The 25,000-nt window shown below is 43.7% G+C and overlaps 1 protein-coding gene across 1 annotated transcript in view; it reads left to right on the forward strand.

Annotated features, from left to right (window-relative positions):
* Positions 1-25,000, forward strand: part of mapk10 (mitogen-activated protein kinase 10) — a 114,946-nt gene that overhangs the window by 55,447 nt on the left and 34,499 nt on the right. The window contains exons 4-8 of the mRNA XM_063210619.1: positions 10,658-10,787; positions 14,000-14,058; positions 20,999-21,137; positions 21,777-21,942; positions 24,079-24,150. Coding sequence (XP_063066689.1) covers positions 10,658-10,787; positions 14,000-14,058; positions 20,999-21,137; positions 21,777-21,942; positions 24,079-24,150 — 566 coding nt within the window. The remainder of the gene's footprint in view (positions 1-10,657; positions 10,788-13,999; positions 14,059-20,998; positions 21,138-21,776; positions 21,943-24,078; positions 24,151-25,000) is intronic.

A 25,000-nucleotide genomic window follows, 5' to 3' on the forward strand; every position in this document is an offset into this window, starting at 1 on the left:
CATACGACAAAATTGTCATACCATGAACTTTGATGTACTCCTCCTGAACGGTACACTTGTTCGGTTTCGTTTTAATTTGTAAATGATCTTAAGACATCGCAGATGATATATTGTGAAGGAATTTTTAATATGTTGTGAGAAAACAAGATGGCAGCTTGCTGAAGTCTGATGAAAAAATCATAGAAAATGTGCTTTTACTGTGCCCTTTCTGAGGGGTTGCCATGCATATTTTTCAACATTGCTTAGCACAGGTGTTTGGTAAGGCAGCACGTACCTCTCCAAACAAGCCCCACCCCTAATTCAAAACATGGGCTCTGTAGCGCCCCCCTAAGTCCTGGGCCTATGGGCCAGGGCCAGCATAAAGTTCAAGCTAGAGACTCCAAATTTTTTTTGGGTGTGTATCTCACTAAGAGAAGCTAAAAAGTCTACAGGAGGCCTGGGCCACACCCAACAGGAAGTGAGGTAATTGGACTTGAAGTTGAACTTTTGATATATGCCAAAATTGTCATACCATGTACTTTGAAGTACTCCTCCTGAACCGTACACTTGTTTGGTTTTGTTCCAATTTGCAAATGATCTTAAGACATCGGAGATGATATTTTGTGAATGAATTTTCAATATGTTGTAAGAAAACAAGATGGCGGCTTGATGAATTCTGATGAAAAAATCACAGAAAATGTGCCCTTTCTGAGGGGGTTGCCATGCATATCTTTCAAAGTTACTTCGCACAGGTCTTTGGTACAACAGCACGTACCTCTCCAAACAAGCCCCGCCCCTTACTCGGTACATGGGCTCTGTAGCGCCCCCTTAAGTCATGGGCCTATGGGGCGGGTTCAGAATAAAGTTCAAGCTACGGACTTCAAAATTTTTATGGATGTGTATCTGACTAAAACAAACAAAAAATGTCATGCAGTGACATGGCCATGCCCAACAGGAAGTGAGATAATTGGACCTCTTATTGAAACAGGAAGTTGGCCACCATTTTAGTTTGCAGTGTTTTTAAAACAGTGCAAATGCACGTGTTCATGCATATAATGAATATAAACCTTTTTTTATATGCCTACTATGGCAACCCGATATGGCGCCACCATGTGGTAGGCAAATGAACTGCAGTAAAAGTGGAGTTCTTCAATATCTTTATCTCGTGAACCGAACGTCGTAGAGACTCCGTTTTTGTTTTGGGCAGGATGTGATGGGGCGATATGCCCCGCCTTGAGCCGCAGGTGCGAGGGCCCGTCATCGCCGCTTGCGGCTTTAATTTTTATTATTATTTGTCTCCTCCGCGCCTGTCGGGCCATTTTCGAGGTGGTTGCCATGCTCAAATTTGAACGAAACTTGGCACGGGTGTTGGATATGGGTGACAGACGGACTTCAAGAAAGCTCAGACCCCAAATCGACCCAGAGGCTCAGTAGCGCCCCCTTAAGTCATGGGCCTATGGGGCGGGACCGGCAAAAAGTTGAAGCTACGGACTCCAAATTTTTTTTGCTTGTATAACGCACTAAGACAAGCAAAAAAGTCTTTGAGATGCCATGGCCACACCCAACAGGAAGTGAGGTAATTGGACTTAAAGTTGAACTTTTGGCAACTTTTGACATACGACAAAATTGTCATACCATGAACTTTGATGTACTCCTCCTGAACAGTACACTTGTTTGGTTTCGTTTCAATTCCTAAATGATCTTAAGACATCGCAGATGATATATTGCGAAGGAATTTTTAATATGTTGTAAGAAAACAAGATGGCGGCTTGCTGAAGTCTGATGAAAAAATCAAAGAAAATGTGCTTTTACTGTGCCCTTTCTGAGGGGTTGCCAAGCATATTTTTCAACATTGCTTAGCACAGGTGTTTGGTAAGGCAGCACGTACCTCTCCAAATAAGCCCCACCCCTAATTCAAAACATGGGCTCTGTAGCGCCCCCCTAAGTCCTGGGCCTATGGGCCTGGACCGGCATAAAGTTGAAGCTACGGACTCCAAATTTTTTTTGGGTGTGTATCTCACTAAGTGATGCAAAAAAGTCTACAGGAGGCCATGGCCACACCCAACAGGAAGTGAGGTAAATGGACTTGAAGTTGAACTTTTGACATATGCCCAAATTGTCATACCATGTACTTTGAAGTACTCCTCCTGAACCGCACACTTGTTTGGTTTTGTTCCAATTTGCAAATGATCTTAAGACATTGGAGATGACATTTTGTGAAGGAATTTTCAATATATTTTAAGAAAACAAGATGGCGGCTTGATGAATTCTGGTGAAAAAAACACAGAAAATGTGCCCTTTCTGAGGGGGTTGCCATGCATATCTTTCAAAGTTACTTCGCACAGGTGTTTGGTAGGGCAGCACGTACCTCTCCAAACAAGCCCCGCCCCTAACTCGGTACATGGGCTCTCTAGCGCCCCCTTAAGTCATGGGCCTATGGGGCGGGTTCAGCATTAAGTTCAAGCTATGTACTTCAAAATTTGTATGGATATGTATCTGACTAAAACGAACAAAAAATGTCACACAGTGACATGGCCACGCCCAACAGGAAGTGAGATAATTGGACCTCTTATTGAAACAGGAAGTTGGCCACCATTTTAGTTTGCAGTGTTTTTAAAACAGTGCAAGTGCACGTGTTCATACATATAATGAATATAAACCTTTTTCTATATGCCTACTATGGCAACCCGATATGGCGCCACCATGTGGTAGGCAAATGAACTGCAGTAAAAGTGGAGTTCTTCAATATCTTTATCTCGTGAACCGAACGTCGTAGAGACTCCGTTTTTGTTTTGGGCAGGATGTGATGGGGCAATATGCCCCGCCTTGAGCCGCAGGTGCGAGGGCCCGTCATCGCCGCTTGCGGCTTTAATTTGGATTGTCACTGGAAGTGATCCTATTATCTAGCGTGGGTAAAAACATTCTGCATCGATGCGTAGCAAAGTGCGTCATCTAAATTTTTGATACTTGACCCACATCACATGCATTGTCAGTTGCAGCAGTGCAGGAGTGCTTGTTTTTGGAACTTGAAAAGGGTTTGCTTCGCTATTATGGGCCCCTTTCATTTAGATGGAATCGCCGGCATTCCTATTCACTGTTTGCTGAAAAATCTTAACTAAGACTACATCATAATAACTTTGCTATGACATTACCAAGAGTCGTAGCCTCTTATTGCAGATGGGGACGCCGGCGGACCTATTCGCTATTTGCTGAAAACGCACAACTGTATCATAACAGCATTGCCATGACAATGCAGAGGGTCTTAAAGGAGAATTCCGTCCATTTTGTATTCATATCGCATCTTGAATAAGCTGAGTGAAATTGGTCAAAGGGGAAACCGCGAGAAATTTTCATGCGTGCTGCGCAAAGTTGTTCAATTGCGCCATTTTCGATTAAAGCGTGGCCCAGCGGGCAAAGATTTAACCTTCTATGAAGCTCCTAGCGTGCAGAAAAATGCTTTTGAACGATTTGGCCGTGGTCTCTGTACCAATACAGCTCCATCAAGTGGCTAACCATTCCATTAGCTAGCACAGCAATGATACATTTGGAGTTATCAGAAATGGCGCACCTACCTCTCCGTCTTTCAGGCGTCCGCAAAATTGATTGACGAAGTGAAACATCATAGTAATCCATTTGCTAAATGCTAAAAGTCTCCTCAACTGCCATACGATTCTCAGGAATTGCCTCACGGTACAGGGAATGTTACTTGCATTCTTAGAGGTACAAGGACAGTAGCTGGGGTTGGATTTGACTGAAGCTAAATCTTTGTCTTTTTTAAACTCTGTCATGCAGCGCTTCTATTATACAGTTCTTGTAATGAAAATGGCAATGACCAAGTCCTACTTCGTACCACTACTTACTGTAAGACTCTTGGTAATACGGATATCATAGCACTGTTGTCATGATGCAGCAGTTTTTTCAGCAAACCGTTATGGCCGGCAGTGATCATACGTATCTACAGGCCATCAAAAGGCCACAAGTTTATAGGGTCAAGCAATAGTTGTGCAGTACATTTTTTTTTTTTTTTTTTTTTAAATCATTATTTTTATTGATTTTAACAAGAACATACAGAACAAGACTCGGCTCACACATACTTAAATACACATACAGACAGAAAGTTGGCTCAGTATTCCTTGGACGACATCAAACAGAGGGAAAAGAAACAAACAAAAAACATTGATAGAGCAATACAATAAAACTGGATACAAGTCCTTTTTTGTAATTATTGTCACATGAAGCCTCTGATCAGTATGGTTTCAATGTTTATGCCTATGAGGACATAAACGGTTCCCAGATTCTGCGAAATATTGTCCTTTTCATGCAGTTTGCGAGTCAAATGGTCCAGTGATACATACTGTATTATAACATTATGCCATTGTGTCCTTGAAGGGGCGTTATCAGAAATCCAATTTAACAAAATGCATTTTCTAGCACAGAAAAATAGCATTCTACACAGTTTCCCCTTATATTTGTCACTGACAGAGCAATTTGAAATACCAAGTAGCATACAGAGTGGGTCAAAATCTAGTGGTGTACCCAACATTGTGCTTACATCACGCTCCACCATCCTCCAGAAGTGTTTAATCTTTCGACATGACCATAAGCAGTGGGTCAGGGTTCCAATCTCTGTTTTACACTTGGGACAATGAGGAGAAAGATTACTATTGAACTTATGACGTTGAGAGGGGGATATGTGAGCTCTATGTAAGATTTTAAGCTGAATGGCTTTCACTTTGTTACAGATACTTAAAGATCTCACATTTTCCCACGCCTCATCCCATTCATCATCTGTAATCTCTACACCAAGTTCACTTTCCCATTTCACCTTAAGGTGTAAAGTACCTTTCATAGCATATTCTTTAAGAATTCTATAGAAGAAACCAATGGAATGTCCAATCTGTAGTGAAAATACATTACGCTCAATGCAGGAACTGCTTTGGTCAGAGAGAAGTGTTGTATCCTTTTTGATGAAATTTCTTATTTGAAGGTAACGGAAAAAGTCCTGGTTTGAAATATCAAACTTAGCTCTGAGCTGCTCAAAGGACATTAGAATGTGTCCATCAAATAAATCACGTAATTGGGAGATCCTTTTAGTCTTCCAGATTTGAAAGCCTGGGTCAGTGACACCTTGTGGAAAATCTGTGTTGTGGCATATTGGTGTAAACACAGAAGTGAGTTTATGTCTTCCCTCTAATCTTCTAACTGCCTGCCAAGCTTTAACAGTATGGATTGTGATCGGGTTATGACATATAGCCCTCAAAGACTTTCTTATAAATAATAGATTTGGGAGTGGTAGATTTGACATAGAACTCTCTATATCCAACCAAATGGACCTAGGATCACTGCGTTTCCAATCAGTGATGTAGCGAAGATGTGCGCTGAGCTGGTATTTCTTAATGTCGGGTAAGTCAAGGCCCCCTTCAGAAGAAGGGAGGCATAGAGTTGCTAGGCTAAGGCGGGGTTTTTTCTTTGCCCATATGAAGGAGCTAAACCAGCTTTTTAGGCTTTTTAAAGTTTTGTGAGATAGGAGAACTGGAATCATCTGAATGGGGTAAAGCAACCGAGGCAAAACATTCATTTTCAGGAGAGCCACACGTCCAAGCCAAGAGATGGGCAATGTATTCCATCTCTCAAGATCCAATCTAATTCGTTCAAGCAGAGGGGGGAAATTAGCTTTATACATTTTATCAAAGTCAGGGGTGATGTGTATTCCTAGATAAACAAAGCCAGATGGAGACCACTTGAATGGGAATTGGTAAGGGGGATTTGGTTGATGTAACAGGCTACCCAGGGGCATTGCTTCAGATTTGTCTAAATTGATTTTATATCCTGAAAATTCGCTGAATTTAGTGATGATGTTTAGCAGATTAGGAGTGGAAATCTCAGGGTCAGTCAAGAAGATAAGAACATCATCAGCATATAGGGTTATCTTATGCTGCCTATCACCTATGGATAATCCACGTATGCCCTCATTCCTCCTGACCGCTTCTGCTAGGGGCTCAATAACAAGAGCAAACAAGAGGGGAGATAAGGGACACCCCTGCCTGGTGCCTCTTTGAATGGCAAAGTTTGAGGATCGTAGACCATTAGTAAGAACAGAAGAAAGAGGATTATTGTAAAGTAAACGAACCCAGTTGATAAAATTGACACCTAGACCAAATTTTTCTAAGACATGAAAGAGGAAGGGCATCTCGACGCGGTCGAAAGCCTTCTGAGCGTCGAGGGAGACAACCACGCCATCTATTGACTGTTTATGGAACTTCTGGATTGTGTTCAACAATCTACGCATGTTGTTACAGGAATTACGGCCTTTAATGAAGCCAGTTTGGTCTTCATTAATAAGAACAGGGAGTAAGTCTTCCAGTCGTGTGTAGCGGCGCTTACGGGCGGGCACTGAATAAGCCAAAGTTCAGGCGCCAGACAGGCCTTTAAATCCTGTCACTGAATGATAAGCTTCCGTCAGCAAGTAAATAATAAGACAAAAACAAACAACAAACCAAGGATTCAAACCAGTACGTCTTTATCAATTAATCCAACACAAAAAATAGGCTCTTAACAAAAAACAACACCAGCCGAGCCGGTTACCAACAATCTCAAAACAAACAATAACAATTATCGGACAACACAAACTCGCTCGTCAGCGAGACGACCCAAAACCTCAAACAAAACTTGTCAGTGTGTGTATGAAGGAGAAAAGAAAATGGATATCAGTGTTTGGATGTAGGGGAGTGCGTTATGTGCGTGTGTGCATGTGTGTGTGTCTAGGACGAAGCCCCTAGCAGAGCGTGCAGCGGCGGGAGGGGGTATGTGCATGTGGAGGAGAAGCAGAGCGACAGGAGGAGGTATGTGCGTGTGTGCATGTGTGTGTGATTGTAGGTGAAGCAGAGCGAGGGTCCACTGCAGCGTGGTTGAGTTACTCAGAGCGCACGATACTCCAACAGCAAGGAAAGGATTCGGACTCACGTTTGGCTGGAGTGGCGAATATTAGGTCTGTTCGGGAGTCTTTGGGCAACAACAGACCCGGCCAACGACTTCCTTTTGGCGCTCAGATCGCCTTCCGAGTCTTCCCCAGTCTGTACTTCCTTTGTGGCAATTGGGTAGCAGTTGCGCTAGTACTCGTACACTGTAAGTTTGGTGGGCTTCGCTCTGGTGCTTCTGGTGCTTCTCTCTCTCTCTCCTCTGTTCTCTCTCCTCTGTGTCCTCTCTCCTCTGTGTCCTCACAAGAATGCTCAAAACTGGCATCTAACAAGCGGTGCCATCTTACGGCCACACCCCTCAATCAGATCTCGCTGCAGGTGCGTCTCATCTTCAGGTAGAGAACTGCTTAAGTGGCCTCAATTAGGTGTATGTGTGTTTGTGGGTGCAGTGTGCTACTGGGGCATTGGAAACAATTAGTCTTGGAGACCATGGTGGAAGTGCATTCCGCCACACGTGTTGCTAATATTTTAGAGAGAATTTTTAAATCTACATTCAGTAAAGATATTGGCCTATAAGAGGCGCATTGCTCTGGTTCTTTCCCTTTCTTTAAAATTAAAGAAATATTGGCTTCCCTCAAAGATGATGGCAGGATGCCCTTTTCTAATGAGTCTGTCAGCATATTCAGTAGAGGTTCAATCAGAAGGCCCTGAAATTCTTTATAAAACTCACTACTCAACCCATCAGGTCCAGGCGCCTTCCCAGAGGGCAATGCATTGATTGCGATCATCACTTCCTCTTTAGTTATGGGAGCATTAATTTTTGTCCTCTGATCATCTGTTAGCTGTGGAAAGTCGAGCGAGGAAAAGAATGTGTCCATTAATCCTGAGCTATCTTGCTGTAGATCTGATCGATACAGATTTTCATAAAAAATTTTGAAAGCGCTATTTATAGCAACATGGTCAAATACTTGCTTCCCTGTGTCATCTATAATTGAAGTGATGGTTTTTGAGTCAGATTTCTTCCTTGTCAAATACGCCAAGTATCTCCCTGCCTTATCACCCTGCTCATATAATCTCTGTTTAGCAAATCTGATTTTTGCTTCAGCATGTTCTGTTAACAGGGAATCTAAGGCTGAGCGCAGTGCAGATACTTCTTTAAGTCTTGTTGGTGAGGGCCTTGCTATGTATTCCCTTTCAGACACCTTGAGCTTAGACTCTAGAATTTTCCTTTGTTCGGCTTGTCTACGCCTCTTACTGGACACGTAAGATATGATAAGGCCTCTTGCAAAAGCTTTGGAAGTTTCCCAAAGAAGAGATGGATCATTTGTAGAAGCTGAATTTATGGAAAGAAAGGATTGAAATTCCTCTGAGAAATAGGATACAAATTTATGGTCTGCAAGAATGAAAGGATTAAACCTCCAAAATCTTGTCTGTGGAGCTGGGTTTCTAATTTGGTACTGAATAAAAACAGCGGCATGGTCAGATATAACTGCACTACCTATGGAGCTACATGTAACTGACTGTAATAAAATATTGGGTATAAAAAAGTAGTCTATGCGAGTGTGGCACTTATGAACTTTTGAGAAGAAAGTATATTCTCTATCTGCTGGGTGTTGGGCTCTCCATACATCTATGTAATCTAAATCCTCACAAAGACCATTGATAAATTTAGCATGGTGAGAAAACGTTTTACCCACAGGGAATTTGTCCATGCAGGGATTTAAATGGCAATTCAGATCCCCCCCTACGAAAGTATTTCTAATATTGAGATCAGCTAATTCAGAGAAAGCCGTGGCCAAAAAATCACTAGGGTGTCCTGGTGGATAGTAAACATTCAGGATTGCAAACATCTCTCCATACAATTCCCCTTTGACAATGATATATCGCCCATTCTTATCCTTAATGCATTGCTCAACTTTAAAAGGCAAGTTTTTCTGAAACATAATAGCCACTCCTCTACTTCTCGATGTGAAAGAAGAAAAACATGGCTGGCCAAACCCCCCTTGCTGTAGTTTTAAATGTTCTGTGTCATCTAAATGGGTCTCCTGTAATAATGCAATATGAACCCCCTCCTTTTTAAGATAGGTTAGGACCTTTCGCCGTTTAATAGGCGTATGAATACCATTGACATTCCAACTGCATATTTTAAGTGAAGACAAAGTCATGTCAAATCACGAAAGACACATTGTTATCCTGAGCTACATACTGTCTGCATATAAAGACATAGATAAAGTAGAAAGTGAGCCGAGTACTAAACATCAAATAACAAACAAGCAAAAAACAAACAAATGCTATAAAACCTAGCATTAAAACTAAACACTGTTCTCTTCCTAGGGAGAGTCGAGCAAAAGGGTTCTCTGACGACAGAAGACAAATCTCAGAATGCTGTGTGGTGGCGCTTTTATCTAGCCCTCGGCTCGCAGCATAAAGTTCAGCATACTCACGTCCTCCCGCGAAACTCACAGATAGTCCTCAGTAATGACAAAAAAAGGGTTTCAATAAAGAGTGCACATCCATTTAGGAACCGTCGCCGTTGTTCGTGGCAAGGGAGTCGATATACTCCTCCACGGCAGCTGGGTGTTTGAAGAGTGTGGTGGATCCGCGATGGGTAACCTTCAGTGCTGCAGGGTAAACTTGATTGTAGGTAGCTCCGATGGCTCTCAGGCGTTTCTTCACCCCGTCGAATTTTTTACGCTTACGGACCACAGCAGCAGAGTAGTCATGAAAGAACATCACCGTGGCACCGTCGTGTTGCACAACTTCCTTTTTCACCCCCATGTTCCACGAAGCATTCATCACTCTCTCCTTGTCCCGAAAGTTGTGGAATCTCACTAGGACCGATCGCGGTTTGTCGCTGGGAGGGGAAGTCTCATTGACCAGTGCGCGGTGTGCTCTTTCTAGCTTGATTCGGCCCGTTTTCGTTGCAATTTTCAGGACTTTAGGGAGCCAAGTTTCAAAGAAGCTCGTTGGGTTAACACCCTCCGCACCCTCTGGAAGACCGATAATGCGTACATTTTTCCTCCGACCTCTATTCTCCAAGTCATCGATACGCTCAGTCAAGTACAACACCTGTTGCTCCAGTGCTTTCACTTTCTCTTCCACTGGGGTAACGGTGTCTTCCAATGCAGACACTCTTTCTTCCACCTCTGTAATACGTCCCCCATGACTGTCCAGCTCCTCACGATGCGCTTGCAATAAGTGCGACAAAGGACTCAGTTTGTCGTCGATGATCTTCGAAACGTTAGCCGTGATCTCGGAAATCATCTCTCGCAGTGCTGGGGCTAGTGCGGTGTCCTCGCTACCGTCTTGCGGTGTGGTTTCTTCGGAATTGTTTCCTTTCTTTCTGTCATTCTGTCTGAAAAAGTAGTTATTTATGCTCATTGTGGTAAGCAGAGGCGTGAGAGTCTGTAAGACGCTATGCTTTTAGGCAGTAATTGTTAAATTATTGAAATAGCGCACCAGCTCAGCAATACACAACCTTCCCTCAAGCCGCCATCTTGAAAACCTCTGTGCAGCACATTTTTAAGTGCATGGGTTTGTCATTTGAAAAAAAAATCGATATTTAAACCATATGTAAAAGACCACAGCTAAATCCAGATTGTTCCTTTGATCTGTATTTTTGTTCAATAACGCAGGATTATCCAGTCCACACGGACTGACTTTTGACACACCATGTCTTTCCTGTCTCCTCACAGGGACTGACGTTTTATACCCTGTCAATACTGTCTCCTTCCGCTGACTCTTTCCTTTGTCTTTTACAGCGCGGGATACGATGCCGTCCTGGACAGAAATGTGGCCATCAAGAAGCTAAGCAGACCCTTCCAGAACCAGACACACGCCAAGCGGGCCTACCGGGAACTAGTGCTCATGAAATGCGTCAATCACAAAAATGTAAGTGACACCCCATCGATCACCATTGACACTATGAGTGTGAGTGTGAGTGGGTGGACTACTAAAGTGGATGAATGTGCAGTCAGTCCCCTCCTCCAAGTGACATTCTGGTAGTGGCCAATAATATATGCCACTATGAGGGGCTATTTACAGTGTATCTACAAAAACAACACATGTACAAAGTTCTCAAGTAGTGCATTTTATGTGCATTTCAAGAGCACCTGACTCATCACTAAATTGGAATATATGATACACTCTCAGGGGAGTGGGGGAGGACCATTGTGTCGCTTGATTGGTACACCAAAAAAGAGGTGCATTCAGTTTCTTGCAATGTCGACCAATGTGCATCTGTCACCTCTTTTTTGAGGTACCACCCAAGCGACGCAATTGTACTCCCCTTGAGGGTACTGCCACAGCGACGAGTTCTGTACCTTTATTTCTGAGAGTATAGGCTACTTTCAATTACTATATACACCGCACTGCACATAAAGTGCATGTACATTGCACTATATCGTAAGACAATTAAACCCAAAGAGGCATTGTAACCCAGACAAGGGTAAGTATATGGCATTTTAGGCATGAGGACTGTTTTATAAGTAGGCCAATTTTATGTACTAATGGGCACTGTAGGGACATACGGATAGTGACAATGGTAAATCTATTTATATAGTAAAGAAGGACAGCAAGAATGAGTGAGAATCCAAGCGGGAACATAGCGCATGAAAGCTTGCCTATCTGTGATGTCTTTTTGTTGAGGCCCCGGGCTATGTTTCATTTCCTTTCCAGTCACCTTACCCTTATGAACGACTATCTCCATAAAACTCTCGTAAAAGTCCATCTCTCTCTCTCTCTCTCTCTCTCTCTCTCTCTCTCTCTCTCTCTCTCTCTCTCTCTCTCTCTCTCTCTCTCTCTCTCTCTCTCCATCACTCCATCTCTGCTTCTTTTCACTGTCCCTGTCTTTGTCAGCGTTGTCCTCTGTCAGAGTCGTTCCCACCTTAATCATGCTTCTCTTCTCAGCTACGTACTTCCCACTCCCCTCCCCGCCCCTGGCCCCTCTCACTGCTGCGCTGGCTGGTGGGCTGCTGGCTGAGCTGAAGTGGGGAGCAGAATGGAGGGAGGCAGTGCTGCTATCCTCTCCTCTCCCATATTTTCCTCTCCTCCTCTCCTCTCCTCTCCCCACCTCCACTCCTCTCATCCACACACACTCAGGGTGTGTGTGGATGAGAGGAGTGGAGGTGGGGAGAGGAGAGGAGAGGAGGAGAGGAAAATATGAGAGAGGAGAGGAGAGCTTAGCTTGAGTGTGTGTGGATGAGAGGGGTGGAGGTGGGGAGAGGAGAGGAGAGGAGAGGAGGAGAGGAAAAGATGAGAGAGGAGAGGAGAGCTTAGCTTTAGTGTGTGTGGATGAGAGGGGTGGAGGTGGGGAGAGGAAAAGAGAGGAGAGGAGAGGAGATGAGAGGAGTGGAGGTGGGGAGAGGAGAGGAGAGGAGAGGAGGAGAGGATAAGATGAGAGAGGAGAGGAGAGCTTCGCTTGAGTGTGTGTGGATGAGAGGGGTGGAGGTGGGGAGAGGAAAAGATAGGAGAGGAGAGGAGAGGAGGAGAGGAAAGATGAGAGAGGAGAGGAGAGCTCAGCTTGAGTGTGCCTGGATGACAGGGGCAGAGGTGAGAGTGGGGATGGAGGAGATGGTGGAAGAGTGGGAAGGAGAGGACAGGATGTGTGGGGGTTGGACAAAATTAGAGGAAAGAGCAGGCACTATGAGAGGGCAGGGTTAGAGAGGAGAGGATTCAAGAGGATATCACATGAGAGGGAGAGAGGAGAAGAGAAGAGAGTAGAGGAGAAGAGAGGAGAGGACTGGGGACAGAGTATGTCTGTTGGGGTGTAGAAAAAGAGAGAAAAGAAGATCGATGAGAGAGTAGGAAAATAGAGCGGATTGAAGAGGATTTGGAGCAAACAGACGAGATGAGAAGAGGGGAACAAAGAGGAGAGCTTCAGACAGAAGAGAAGAGAAGAGAAGAGAAGAGAAGAGAAGAGAAGAGAAGAGAAGAGAAGAGAAGAGAAGAGAAGAGAAGAGAAGAGAAGAGAAGAGAGAAGGAGTGAAGATGAGCTTAGTGTTAGTGTTGCCACTGCAGCTGCTGTTGCTGTCTGGCTGGCGGTAGCTGTCAGGCAGCCCATCATACAGTGTTTGGCCAGTGGGGACTTTGTTTGTTTTTGTCTTGTCTTTTTTGTTGTTGTTTACCCTGTGTGTATTTACGGTGTTTACATGTCACTCCCCGTTTTATTTTCTGTTTATTTTTTTCTTCATTTGTTTATTCACTCTCATCTTTTTAGGGTTGACAGTGTATTATAGCTATTTGTAGATTATTATCAACCCGCTTATTACACTGTAGACACTATATGGATTGCCATGCAAATTCCAAGGAGCGATCAAGCACAGGCACATAGCCCTTTCATGCAGATGGGACTGCCGGCGAAAAAGCTTTATGATATCATAACCTTGCTATGACAGTACCTAGAGCCTTAAGTACTGGATTAAGACATGGGCATTACCATTTTTGTGACAGTGGCTACGTTTGCATGAGACATTTAATTCCGAGTTAACTCCATTTAATTCTGAATAAAGCCTAATTCCGCTTTGAATTCGTCATGTAAACACCTCTTAATTCGGAATTAAAGGAAAGATCAAAGTGAACTCGACTGAACTATTTCATTCTGAATTATTAATTCGGAATTAAAAACATAATCTAAGTTTAAATTCAAGTTCAAGTTCAAGAGTTTATATACCATGTCAAGAAAGTTGATAGGATTTTTTGTAGCATATCCCCCAACATCAAAAACAAAACAAAAGAAATACAAACAATGGACAAGGCACACAGCTGCAAGCACATACAATAAATATAACAATGGGTAGACACAACAGTAAACATCTTGTAAACGTAGTGACTATGGTTATAACTGAGGCTCTGCATGGAAGGGTTATCTGTGTGTTGTACATGTACAGGGCAGACCAGCAGCAGAGCATGTGGCAAAGCTGAATCCTAATTATTTAATTCTTATGATGTTTTGATGCTCATGCAGGGGAGGGCTTGTACAGAAACATTTGTATTTTTTTCATCATTGGCATTTGTACAGATGTGAATAATTATATTCGCCAACATAATACTGCAATGCCATTCCTTTCCATTAAGAAAATGCCTTCTCTCTTCTTCTCTTACAGATAATCAGCTTATTAAACGTTTTCACGCCACAGAAATCTTTAGAGGAGTTCCAAGATGTGTAAGTACACCAAACCAAAGCACACCACACCACACTCCACCATTTCTTGAAAAAGCATTTTCCTCACCAGTTCATCTTAGCCGTATGGTCAGGGCTGGCCTGGGACCACAAACTGATCCGGGCATTTTTGGCATAGGCCAGCCCTTCATCCCCACCCCCATACTACAATTATGATGGGCTCACTCCACTATATATTAAGGATGCAACGATTGGCCGCCCCATCTAAATTGTGGGCTGGACTGTAAGGGAAAATTTGAAACAAACAAACAAAACAAAAAAGAAGAAGAAGCATTGGCCCATGATGACTGTCGGCCCACCGGGAAGATGCCCTGTATGCCAGATTACCCGTCCAGCCCTGCATATGGTTGCTCCAAGCACACACGTACCTCTGATATAAAACCCTCAGTGGTTCTAGGAGAGGCGAGTATGACAGGGAGCGACTGGAAAGGCTTACAATGGAGTTTTGGGAAATTTAGGTCAGCCATTATCACACAAGTCCTTGATATGCGCTATATAAAACCCAGTGCAGACCCGTCTCCTATAAAGCTACGACAGTGTGTTACACAAGCACAGAGGAATGGTTGAGAACCCCTCAGTTACTTTGAAGATGGAGTTTGTCATTTTTTAGTAGTTTATTTCCAGAATTTATGCTGGCCATTCACAAGTTTCATTTTTTCATGAATACTGTATATTCACTACCGCAAGTTTTTATTATGGCTATGAATAGGTGGGCATTCTTCATGCTACTCCGCCATTTTGAATTAGCAGGCATAGATGTCAAAGACAGCTTAGGCGGTAAATCCTACTCTGCTTAGACCAGACCAATAGTCATTAGAAAGATTTAATTGGTGAATGGTCAGCATCTTTTTTTGTAAATAGACCACTAAGGATACACACTGGACCTTTAAAAAAAAAACCTCAGTTACTATAGGCTCTCACTGCAGTTGGATCAATCGATTCACTCTTTGCTGTAATACTCAACTACATCACAACAACATTGCTATGATATTAGCGAGAGCCGTAAGTAAGACATTAAAAGAAAACACATGGTCATTACAACTTTTGTGACAGTTTGGTTATAACACAGGCTCTGCGCTAAGGGGTTAACCCCACACGGTACAGTTGTGAGAGTTGACATCAGCCCCATTGAGACAACTGTTGGTAAAACACAGTGTAAAAGTGCCTTGTGGATTGTTATTGTTAGTGTAGTTCTGGGGCCTACTGTTTAATAAGAAGCTGGTTCAGTAGTGAACCAGGCGTAGTTAACGTACAGGAAGTGGTAAACCTGCTAATAGATGTGGTGTCATTTAGTTAAGAACATTAGGACTCCAGGCTCTTCTATTAGATGATTTACCTCTACCACTAGGGTAACTTAACCTGGTTTACTACTGAACCAGCTTCTTAATATACCCCCCTCACCCTGCTCAAGGTTCCTATTGTATTCCCATCTATGTTGTGTACTGTGAGTGAGTGAGTGAGTGTGTGGTGACGGGGACAAGTGTGTTAGTGCATATCTGCAGCTAGTGTTGCACCGATACCATTTTTGGCCCCGATACTGATACCCGATACCTGGCTGTGCAGTATCGGCCGATACCGATACCATACCGATACCGATACCACCCTATTTGAAATGTATATGAAGGGCTGTAGTGCATACTACTTGGATGTAAAATCATTGCATGGCTTTTGTCAGGCTGCTGCCTACCTTTGTGAAACAGGAAAAAGACTAATACAAAGTGAATCCAGCAAAACGTTTTATACTTTTTAAATACCTCTATGAAATAACTAATTTCAAGGCTGTTTAAGTGTCATACAAGCACCTGTAAATGGTATCGGTGCCTTAATTGTTGGTACTCGCCGATTCCACCATTTTAGTACCGATCCACCGATCCACCGATACTGGTATCGGTATCGGTGCAACACTATCTGCAGCATACAGACAAATATACAGCATACAGCAATCTTCCGTTAATAACCATGGCATCTTATGCACAGTGTATACTTCCCTATCCACCGACACACACCTCTACTCTCAGATGAAATCCCCTCTGTATTCTCTTACCTCCATTTCAAGTCACACCGACTAAAAGGTTCTTACCTCAACATTATGCAATGTAACGGGCCTAATCTACATGTGTGTCAGTATCCTGCAGTCAGGATACCCAGAGAGCAGTAGCATAGTAAGATGTATGCTGTCTGCCAGATAGACACAATTGCTGTTCTTGCAGATGGATTCTGGGTAATCCCAAAGGCTCTGAAGGGATGACTTCCATCCCCCAGGCTTTTCAGCTTCAGCAAGTGCCGTGAAATAGCAGAATTTGGCAGCCCCCATTCTCTCTGTAGTGCTGTATTTTTGGGGGCTGCTGCCTTTATTACCATAGCACAGTGAAGAGATATAGGAACACATTGGGAGAGAGAGAGAGAGATATGGGGTAGGGTTGGGAAATGACCCAGGCCAGATTGGAACCTGGATCCCCATGGGTTAACCCTGCCCATGTTCAGGTGCATAAAAGCACTGTACCACAGAGCACCCCCAGGAATCCCCTACTGAATTCTGACCTTATGCTGCCACAGCAGGGAGAGAGCCAATAGTCCCCGCAGTTGACTTGCTGTCTCGGTGCCCGGTATCAGTTGACAGCGCCGGGCCCTGGACAAAGTCATCTGAAAGCCCCCCACCCCCAACTCAATACATACAATATAATGAGGACCCAATTCTAACCCCCCCCCCCCCCCCCCCCCCCCCCCCCCCCCCCCCTGACCCTGTGCCTGGGACAACTGACCCCTTTGTCCGCCGCCATCCCTGGTCGGCTTCTCTGCCTTGGCATACAGAAACACAAACAGATGAGCTGAGCATCAGGGAAGATACTGCTGTAGTGTAGTGCACCTGCCTCGTAGCGTGATCGATGATGCTGGTGTGTAAATGTCTCCACATAAGAGTGTGTGGGTGGGTATGGTGGGTTGGTTTGACCCTTGGGGTGAAACTATATGCCAAGAGGTGTGTCGCAGGTGTGTGCGTAGCTTGTATAGCGTGTGTGTCAGCGTGTGTGTGTGTGTGTGTGTGTGTGTGTGTGTGTGTGTGTGTGTGTGTGTGTGTGTGTGTGTGTGTGTGTGTGTGTGTGTGTGTGTGTGTGTGTGTGTGTGTGTGTGTCAGCGTGTGTGTGTGTGTGTGCGTGCGTGCGTGTGTGTGCAATGTGCATGCATGTGTGTGCGTGTGTTTGCACTGTGAGCGTATCTGTGTACTTTGTGTATCCTGTGTGTGCACTCTGTGTGCCTGTGTGTGCGTTTGTGTGTGTGTGCGTGCATGTGTGTGTTTATAGCTGAGACAAACCATCAATACACCCTCACAAGGTGTTTGCTGTCCCAGGTTCAGAAGTGGAGGTCGGGAATAGCAGAATCAATCATACTCTAGGCTCCAGAAGCGGCAAGTGTTCAGAGCAGATAGCTGGAAAACATTACAAATGAGAGAGAGCTAGAGAGAGAGAGAGAGAGAGGGAGGGAGGAGAGAATGAGAAGAGATAGAGGAGAAAACGAGAAGGAGGATAGATATAGAGAGAAAATAAAATACCTGTGAAAAGAGAGCATTGCACAAAATGTCCATGTGTAGTTAGACAGTAACATTGTGTAAAAGCATGCCGTAACATAGGAGATTAGACTACATGTGTCCTGATATTCATAAACATTACATAAGTGCCCTCTTGATTTTTATGGATCCACTACATTAAGGAATCATTCATTAGTAGCTAATCAAATCAGTCACTAACGACCGTTAAGCAAAATCTCAGAGCTGCTTGAATGATACGGTACCTTACCATCCATCGTGATGAAGGAGCCACCGGTTTTGCACCATGATTGCTCTTTGCAAGGTCTGGGCCACCTCTATTAATCCCTCATACGTTACCAAACTGCGGCTTTGTCATGGAAGTGGCATGGTATGTGGAAAAAATAATTGGCTACTAGTGTATGAGGCTTCTTCACTGCCTGCTTTCCAAGGACACACTACATTTAACTACACTACACTGCACTGCACTATGGAATCATTCATTAGTAACTAATTGAATCAGTCTCAGAATGTACAGCAATGTACAGCAAACTCTCACAATGAGCTACGGCAGTGGTTCTCAAACTTTTTTGTGTGAAGTACCCCCTGAGAAAATATTGAGCTCTCCGAGTACCACCTTGACAGTCAATACAGGAGAGGTTCATTATGGCATTCCAAGCATAGATGTGTATAGAAGTCTTCTATACACATCTATGATTCCAAGTACCACCAGAAATGTCTCAATTACCACCAGTGGTACACGTACCACAGTTTGAGCACCACTGAGCTACGGTATGTAAACGTCACCTAACCATAGAATGGACCCTATGAGGCTCCTTCATTGTCTGCAGTCAGGGCTGATAACAGGTTTGGCCGGCTATGTGATAAAATCATATTAAAGACCCCCCCACTTAGTACACATGCAATGTAATGGGGACCCAAATTCTGGACCCCCCATTCTCCCTGGGCCTGGGATAACTGACCCCTCTGTCCCCCTGTTGGCTTCCCTGCCTGCAGTAGTGGGAATGCTGGGGTGCATTTCTCAAAAGAGAAGTTGTTAGCAACTTCGGTAGTTGCCAATGGGAAAATGCATTGAAAACAACAGAGTAGCTAATGTAGTAAGCAAATCCACCCCTGCTTCCTGGCTACAGGAAGTTAACAACCCTGTCACGTCTCTCCTCTGCCTGCCTGTGCACTTAGCGCAGGTGATTTCACTAATTAGCTGTTCTGCTAGTCTGATGGTTTGCATGCTCATTAAGATGCGGATATGGTGGGATCATGGCAAGGTTATTTCTCCTTAAAGCTTCCATCTTCCGTTTTGCATGCAAACTAGCCGTCTATAATCTGTAAAAGGCATAGGCTGTGCATTGTGTGGGAAAGGGAAATTGAAGAGAATAAAACCCACATTCTCAGCGTGCTGCAGCCTGTTGCAAAACATTTGGAAGAATTCAGGTGAATCACCAGCAGCACCTGGACTTGGATTTTCTTTCATCATCCATTCCCTCCACTTTTGATTCTGTTCTCTTTCAAAGGCATGCACTGTTTGAAGGGACACAATCAGAGCTCCATCAAGGAGATACAATATTATTTAGTGTCTAACACAACATGCTCTAAACTAGCACCAGTCAACTGGCCAAATGCTGGTGAAATTTCATTTAAGCTGATAAAAAATACCCCCTTGCTACTACCACTTTACCCACAAGACCCATTTGCGAGTGTGTTGGCAAGTAAGATTAATCTCTACTAGCCCTTCTGGCTGGTGATGAAAAATGTTAATTTACAGCCAACTACTGCATATAGACCTACAGTAATACATTATTGGTAGGTAACACAGTTTGGTACCATGTTTCCTTGACTGCCCCTGGTACGGTCTGGGAGATCTTTAACCCCTTAAGACATTGCATTATAAACTAGCTGTTGCCAGAATGGCAATGACCAAGTCGTAATGTGTTACTAAAGGCCCCGTGCACTGTCATAGTAGTGTAGTACTTTAGTAGTTAACTTTCAATGTCTATTACAGCGTGCCACAGGAGGTACGGCGTGCATTAAGGGGCTACTAGGCCTAATACCCCACACTTTGGGTGTCTCATGTCCCATGGAAGTTGCATGGTATGTGCATGACAAGGGAGAAAATAAGTGGCTCCTGCTAAGAAATGAATCATGTGGAGGCACCAAGCTAGTTTTGAGCATATCTCAGTTCAAGAGCGGCGGCATGCTGCTACTTGACTATGTCAGACGGAAATGAGGACCTCTCGGGAGATGAGATGGAGGAGAGAGGGGCGTTCTTGTTGCGGCGATGTGATAAATGCGCCCTGTCAGGACCCCGGGACAAGATGGCCGTCGCTCTGCCGTCTGAGGTTGCATGACTGTCATTAATCAATAGAGACGCTGTCTGTCAGGAGGAAGCAAAAGATTTGTATCTCTGTATCTCTGTTATGGGGCTGCTGCGCTACTGTGTGATTGTTTAGCAAGTTTAGCATAGCGTAGCGTAATGATGGATGTGGTGTGGTCTGTAAGCCACTCTCTGTGCAGTCGATGTTTCATTACCATTAAGAAGGAGGACTCATTTGTCGTCCCAGAGTGCAGCTAGCAACAAACAAGCAAAGTGCAGTCCTGATTACCATCATGATCATCATCAGCCATGATTAGAAAATCTTGTCATTTTACGGAAACATTTGGGAATTGTTTCATGTTTTTTTGTGTAATGAGTCTGGTACTTTGGTTCAGAGGATAACACTTTGACATGTCTAATATTTTTTTTGAAAACCACTTTTACATGATCTCATCAAAGCATTATTAAGATAATTGATGCTCAGTGGTGTAGTGGTGCTTGATAATGGTTTTAGGTCATTTGCCACATGTTACACGTGATGTATTTTTTGTTGATTTTTTAAACTGAAAATATCCTTATTTTTTTGACAAAGACAAAACCAACACATTTGTGATCATCATTAACAACATAATTTATGAATTCGTCATCCTACCACAGGTCACAATAAGACATTGTGTGGTAGGCAACACAAATAATCTTTGCACCCAGAAGCACATGGCGTCATGCGAAGGGACAGTTCAAAGTGACATTTGTCCATTTCTGGCAATAAGCTGATTGCCCCCCTTCCCTTGTTCAATAATTGAGTTTGATCTGTCTCCTGTTCTTCTAGCTCGGAACTAGGAGAAATGCAGTATCGCCAGACTCACTGTGTGTGTGTGTGTGTGTGTGTGTGTGTGTGTGTGTGTGTGTGTGTGTGTGTGTGTGTGTGTGTGTGTGTGTGTGTGTGTGTGTGTGTGTGTGTGTGTGTGTGTGTGTGTGTGTGTGTGTGCGTGCGTGCGTGCGTGCGTGCGTGCGTGCGTGCGTGCGTGCGTGCGTGTGTCTGTGTGTGCCTGCATGTGCGTACTACTCAGGTACCTGGTGATGGAGTTGATGGATGCCAACCTGTGCCAGGTCATTCAGATGGAGCTTGACCATGAGAGAATGTCCTACCTGCTCTACCAGATGCTGTGTGGCATCAAGCACCTGCACTCCGCTGGCATCATACACAGGGTAAGTACAGTAAGATGACAGTTTGCTGGACCGCTCACACTAGGGTGTATTTTCTTTTTCCTTCTCTGCTATAGGCCTTTGGATATTTATTTGTGTCAAGATCTTGCTGCTTTACACTACCTGTGCCTCACTCAAACACAATGAGGTTTTAAAAGGCGCTCAGAAGCACTTTAAGTTACCATTGTATCTGCTCAGCTTTGTGCAACGATAGAAAAAAATTAAATCTATTGGGTGAAAAGCACAAACGACAGAAATGTGCTTAATAAACATTTATTTCCATTTTCCATACAAATATTCAGTGAGACTTTGACAGTCAAATTGTCCAATGTCGGCACAAATAAAGCTTTCTGAATCTGAATCTGAATAGGTTGTTGTATACCTATATGTGCAGCGTGGCCTGGTGGTTAAGGAGTTGGTCTTTCAATCTAGGGTTTGTCGAATCCTACCTGACCTCTCCATACACGTTCATCCATGACTGAAGTGCCCCTGAGCAAGGCACCTAACCCCACATGGCTCCAGGGACTGTATAACCAATACCCTGAAACAATAACTGTAAGTCGCTTTTGATAAAAAGCGTCAGCTAAGTGTAAAGTAATGTCATGTAATGTAATATTATATTTCTGTGTGTGCCTGGCACAGGACCTGAAACCTAGCAATATAGTAGTGAAGTCCGACTGCACGCTGAAGATCCTGGACTTTGGGCTGGCGAGGACCGCGGGGACCAGCTTCATGATGACGCCCTACGTGGTGACGCGCTATTACAGAGCACCAGAGGTCATCCTGGGCATGGGATACAAAGAGAACGGTAGGCAGTCAGACACTTAGGCCGGCCGCACATTGGCTCCGACAGCACTGCGGCGCACTTTCGCTTCCGACATAATTCGGACCTCCAAACCCAATTTCACCCGAACATTGCATTGATAGTCAACGGGCGGCGCTGACAAAATAGAACTTGTCTCTAATTGCTATCCGACATCAGCGAATGTCCGCGGACATCGGCGCCAGTGTGCGTGGTTCTATTGAAAACAATGGAATCGAATTTTAGCTGAGTAGTGCTCAGCATTTTGTCGGAGCCAGTGTGCGGAAGCCCTTACTCACTTACTCTGATTGCACCTCTTGTCTGCAGTATTAGCAGAGATGTCAAAATAAAAGTAAAAAATAAAAAAAGAAACACTGTGTCCTTCCAACAGAGGTAACTTATCTGGGTAACCAGTAGACCTGTGTACTCGTCTCATGATCAGCTGACTTTGTGCTGGTTGGGTTAAATTTGTCGTGGGTTCTTGCTAAGTTTTAATGTTTTTCCAGTAACAACACAGTCTGTCTACCTCATTAGTGCTGTAACTGGTGTAACAGCTATGTAATATCATGCCCTACTAGTGTTGTACTTAAACCATGAATTTACTCTTTACACCTTTGAGTATTAACTAGCAAGAGATTACAATATTTACATTTATGTGTGTTGTTAATGCTATTTTAGGTCATGTATGTATGGGGATGTGTGAAACATTATTCTAAAAGTAAAACGACACTAGTTTGACCCATTCCTTCAATTTCCTAGCTTGGGATCAATCTGTCTATCATAACGGGCACTTGTTGTATTTCACAGAGTGGAGATGACCTTGTGTGCGCTTGTGTGTTTGCGTGTGTGTGTGTGTATGTGTGTGTGTGCGTGCATGCCTGCGTGCCTGCGTGCGTGCATGCATGCGGATGCCTGTGTGTGTCTGAGTGTGTGTATGTGTGAGTTTGTGCACATGCATATGTAGCATCTTGTGAATACTGCAGAATAGATCCATATAATGTAGTTGCAGAAGACTGGCACTAGACTGTGTGACTGCTCAGCTCCCTGACCCACAGTATACTACACACCTTCTACTGTACAGTAACACGCTAATTTGCTGCTGCTGCCTGCTGTTGCACTATGTCAAATGCCAAATAGCACCAGACCAAAGGGTCTAGAGCAGTGATTCTTAACCGGAATGGTTTTGAGAACCACAATTTTCTATGGTCAATCAGTTGTGACCCAATTTTTTTGGCACGCTACTGTCGGTCCGTGGGTTGTTCAGAAACCAGTTTGACGTGTGGAGTGTTTGCATGTGACAGAGGTCTGTTAATATTACCGTATTACTCCTCATGTCAATTTATACTAATATCAAAAATATAGCCATATATATTACTATATATACTTGTGTTTTATTAAATTATTCAATATTGTTTCAGTTTTGGGACTGTCAACAACAGGGTTAATTGAATTTTTTACACACAATTCCACGACCCACCTAGGACAACCCCGCGACCCACTTTTGGGTCCTGACCAATTGCACAGACTCAAAGTCCAGATAAGAATATTCAGTAATATAGTTAAGAAACACTGGTCTAGACCTCAGTAGGTCACGGTGGTAGCAGGATGGGGGGGGATGGGGGCGAGGGCAGGAGGGTTGCACTATAGATTTGCTGCCACTAGTCCTGTGCCCTGAAGGTCCCCAACCGCCTTTGATCATTGGAATAGTCATTTGTGTCACTGTGTTTGCAGTGTCACCGCTAACACTAATTGTTTTTTTTTAACTAATTGTTTTTTTCCCCCTAATGTCTTTCCTTGGCTTTCAATAACCATTGCTCTTTAATGACTATGTCTGTCTGCTTTTTTCTCTCCCTCTGCTGTCAGTCACTCAGTAAATGTCGATGCTAACCTCTGCTCTTTCTCTTTCTCTTCCTTCCTCCTTTTCTCTCTGTCTCTCCTCCTCTCTCTCTCTCTCTCTCTCTCTCTCTCTCTCTCTCTCTCTCTCTCTCTCTCTCTCTCTCTCTCTTTCTATCTCTATCTCTATCTCCGTCTGTCTGTCTCTGTCTCTCTCTTTCTCTCTCTCTCTCTCTCTCTCTCTCTCTCTCTCTCTCTCTCTCTCTCTCTCTCTCTCTCTCTCTCTCCTATTTTCCCCTGTGCTTGCAGTGGATATTTGGTCAGTAGGGTGCATAATGGGAGAAATGGTGCGCCACAAAATCCTCTTCCCTGGCCGGGACTGTATCCTTCTTGCTTATGATTGCCACATCATTGCTGATTACACAATGCGACATACAACACTGCTGATTTGTATTTGGTACATATTTAAGGACATATAAAAGACATGTACACTTTGCACTCCACCAGTGATTGGCACCCTGGCCTTAGAAGCTGCCATGGAAATGTTCCATAGAGTATAGCCTACATATTGCAGAAAAGGCATTTATGTTACTTCATTTTATATGCCAAAGGGGTTTTGCGGCTTGCAGTTTTTCTTTTACTGTGGGAAACTGGTCAGAATGGTTCTTTGAGTGGTAAAGGTTGCCAACCCCTCTTCTAGACCTTCTGCACATGTATAGAGAGCTAATATACCTGTACTACCACAGTAAAATAAATATAGCCAATAAAACTAATTATGGGGTGCGTTTCTCGAAAGTGTAGTTGTTAGCCAGTTAGCAACTTGGACAGTTGCTAATGGGAAATTGCACTGCAAACAACAAAGTAGCTAACGAAGTTACCAACTATGGCTGTGAGAAACGCACCCCTGATTCGGACTCTCTAATCAGCTTTCTCTAATTGATACATCTGCTCCTCAGTCAGATACTAGACGAGTTCATTAGTTAAGCCGCATGTACAGTATTAATTAACCGAACATATAGAATCAGGTCGTGGTTCTAAATATGGAACATGGAATGGGAAAAAAGAAGGCAATTGAATCACAGCTTCTGGAACAAGAATGCCTTTCACTGGATTACACACTGGATTACCGAATGGGACTTGTATTGTGTATTGATTTCATTCTACAGTCTTCTGTGGCATTTCTTTTTCTTTCATTCTCATCCTGCATTCCATGTATTCCTCATACCATATG

The sequence above is a fragment of the Engraulis encrasicolus genome, chromosome 11 (assembly GCF_034702125.1).
Source record: "Engraulis encrasicolus isolate BLACKSEA-1 chromosome 11, IST_EnEncr_1.0, whole genome shotgun sequence".
NCBI lineage: Eukaryota > Metazoa > Chordata > Actinopteri > Clupeiformes > Engraulidae > Engraulis > Engraulis encrasicolus.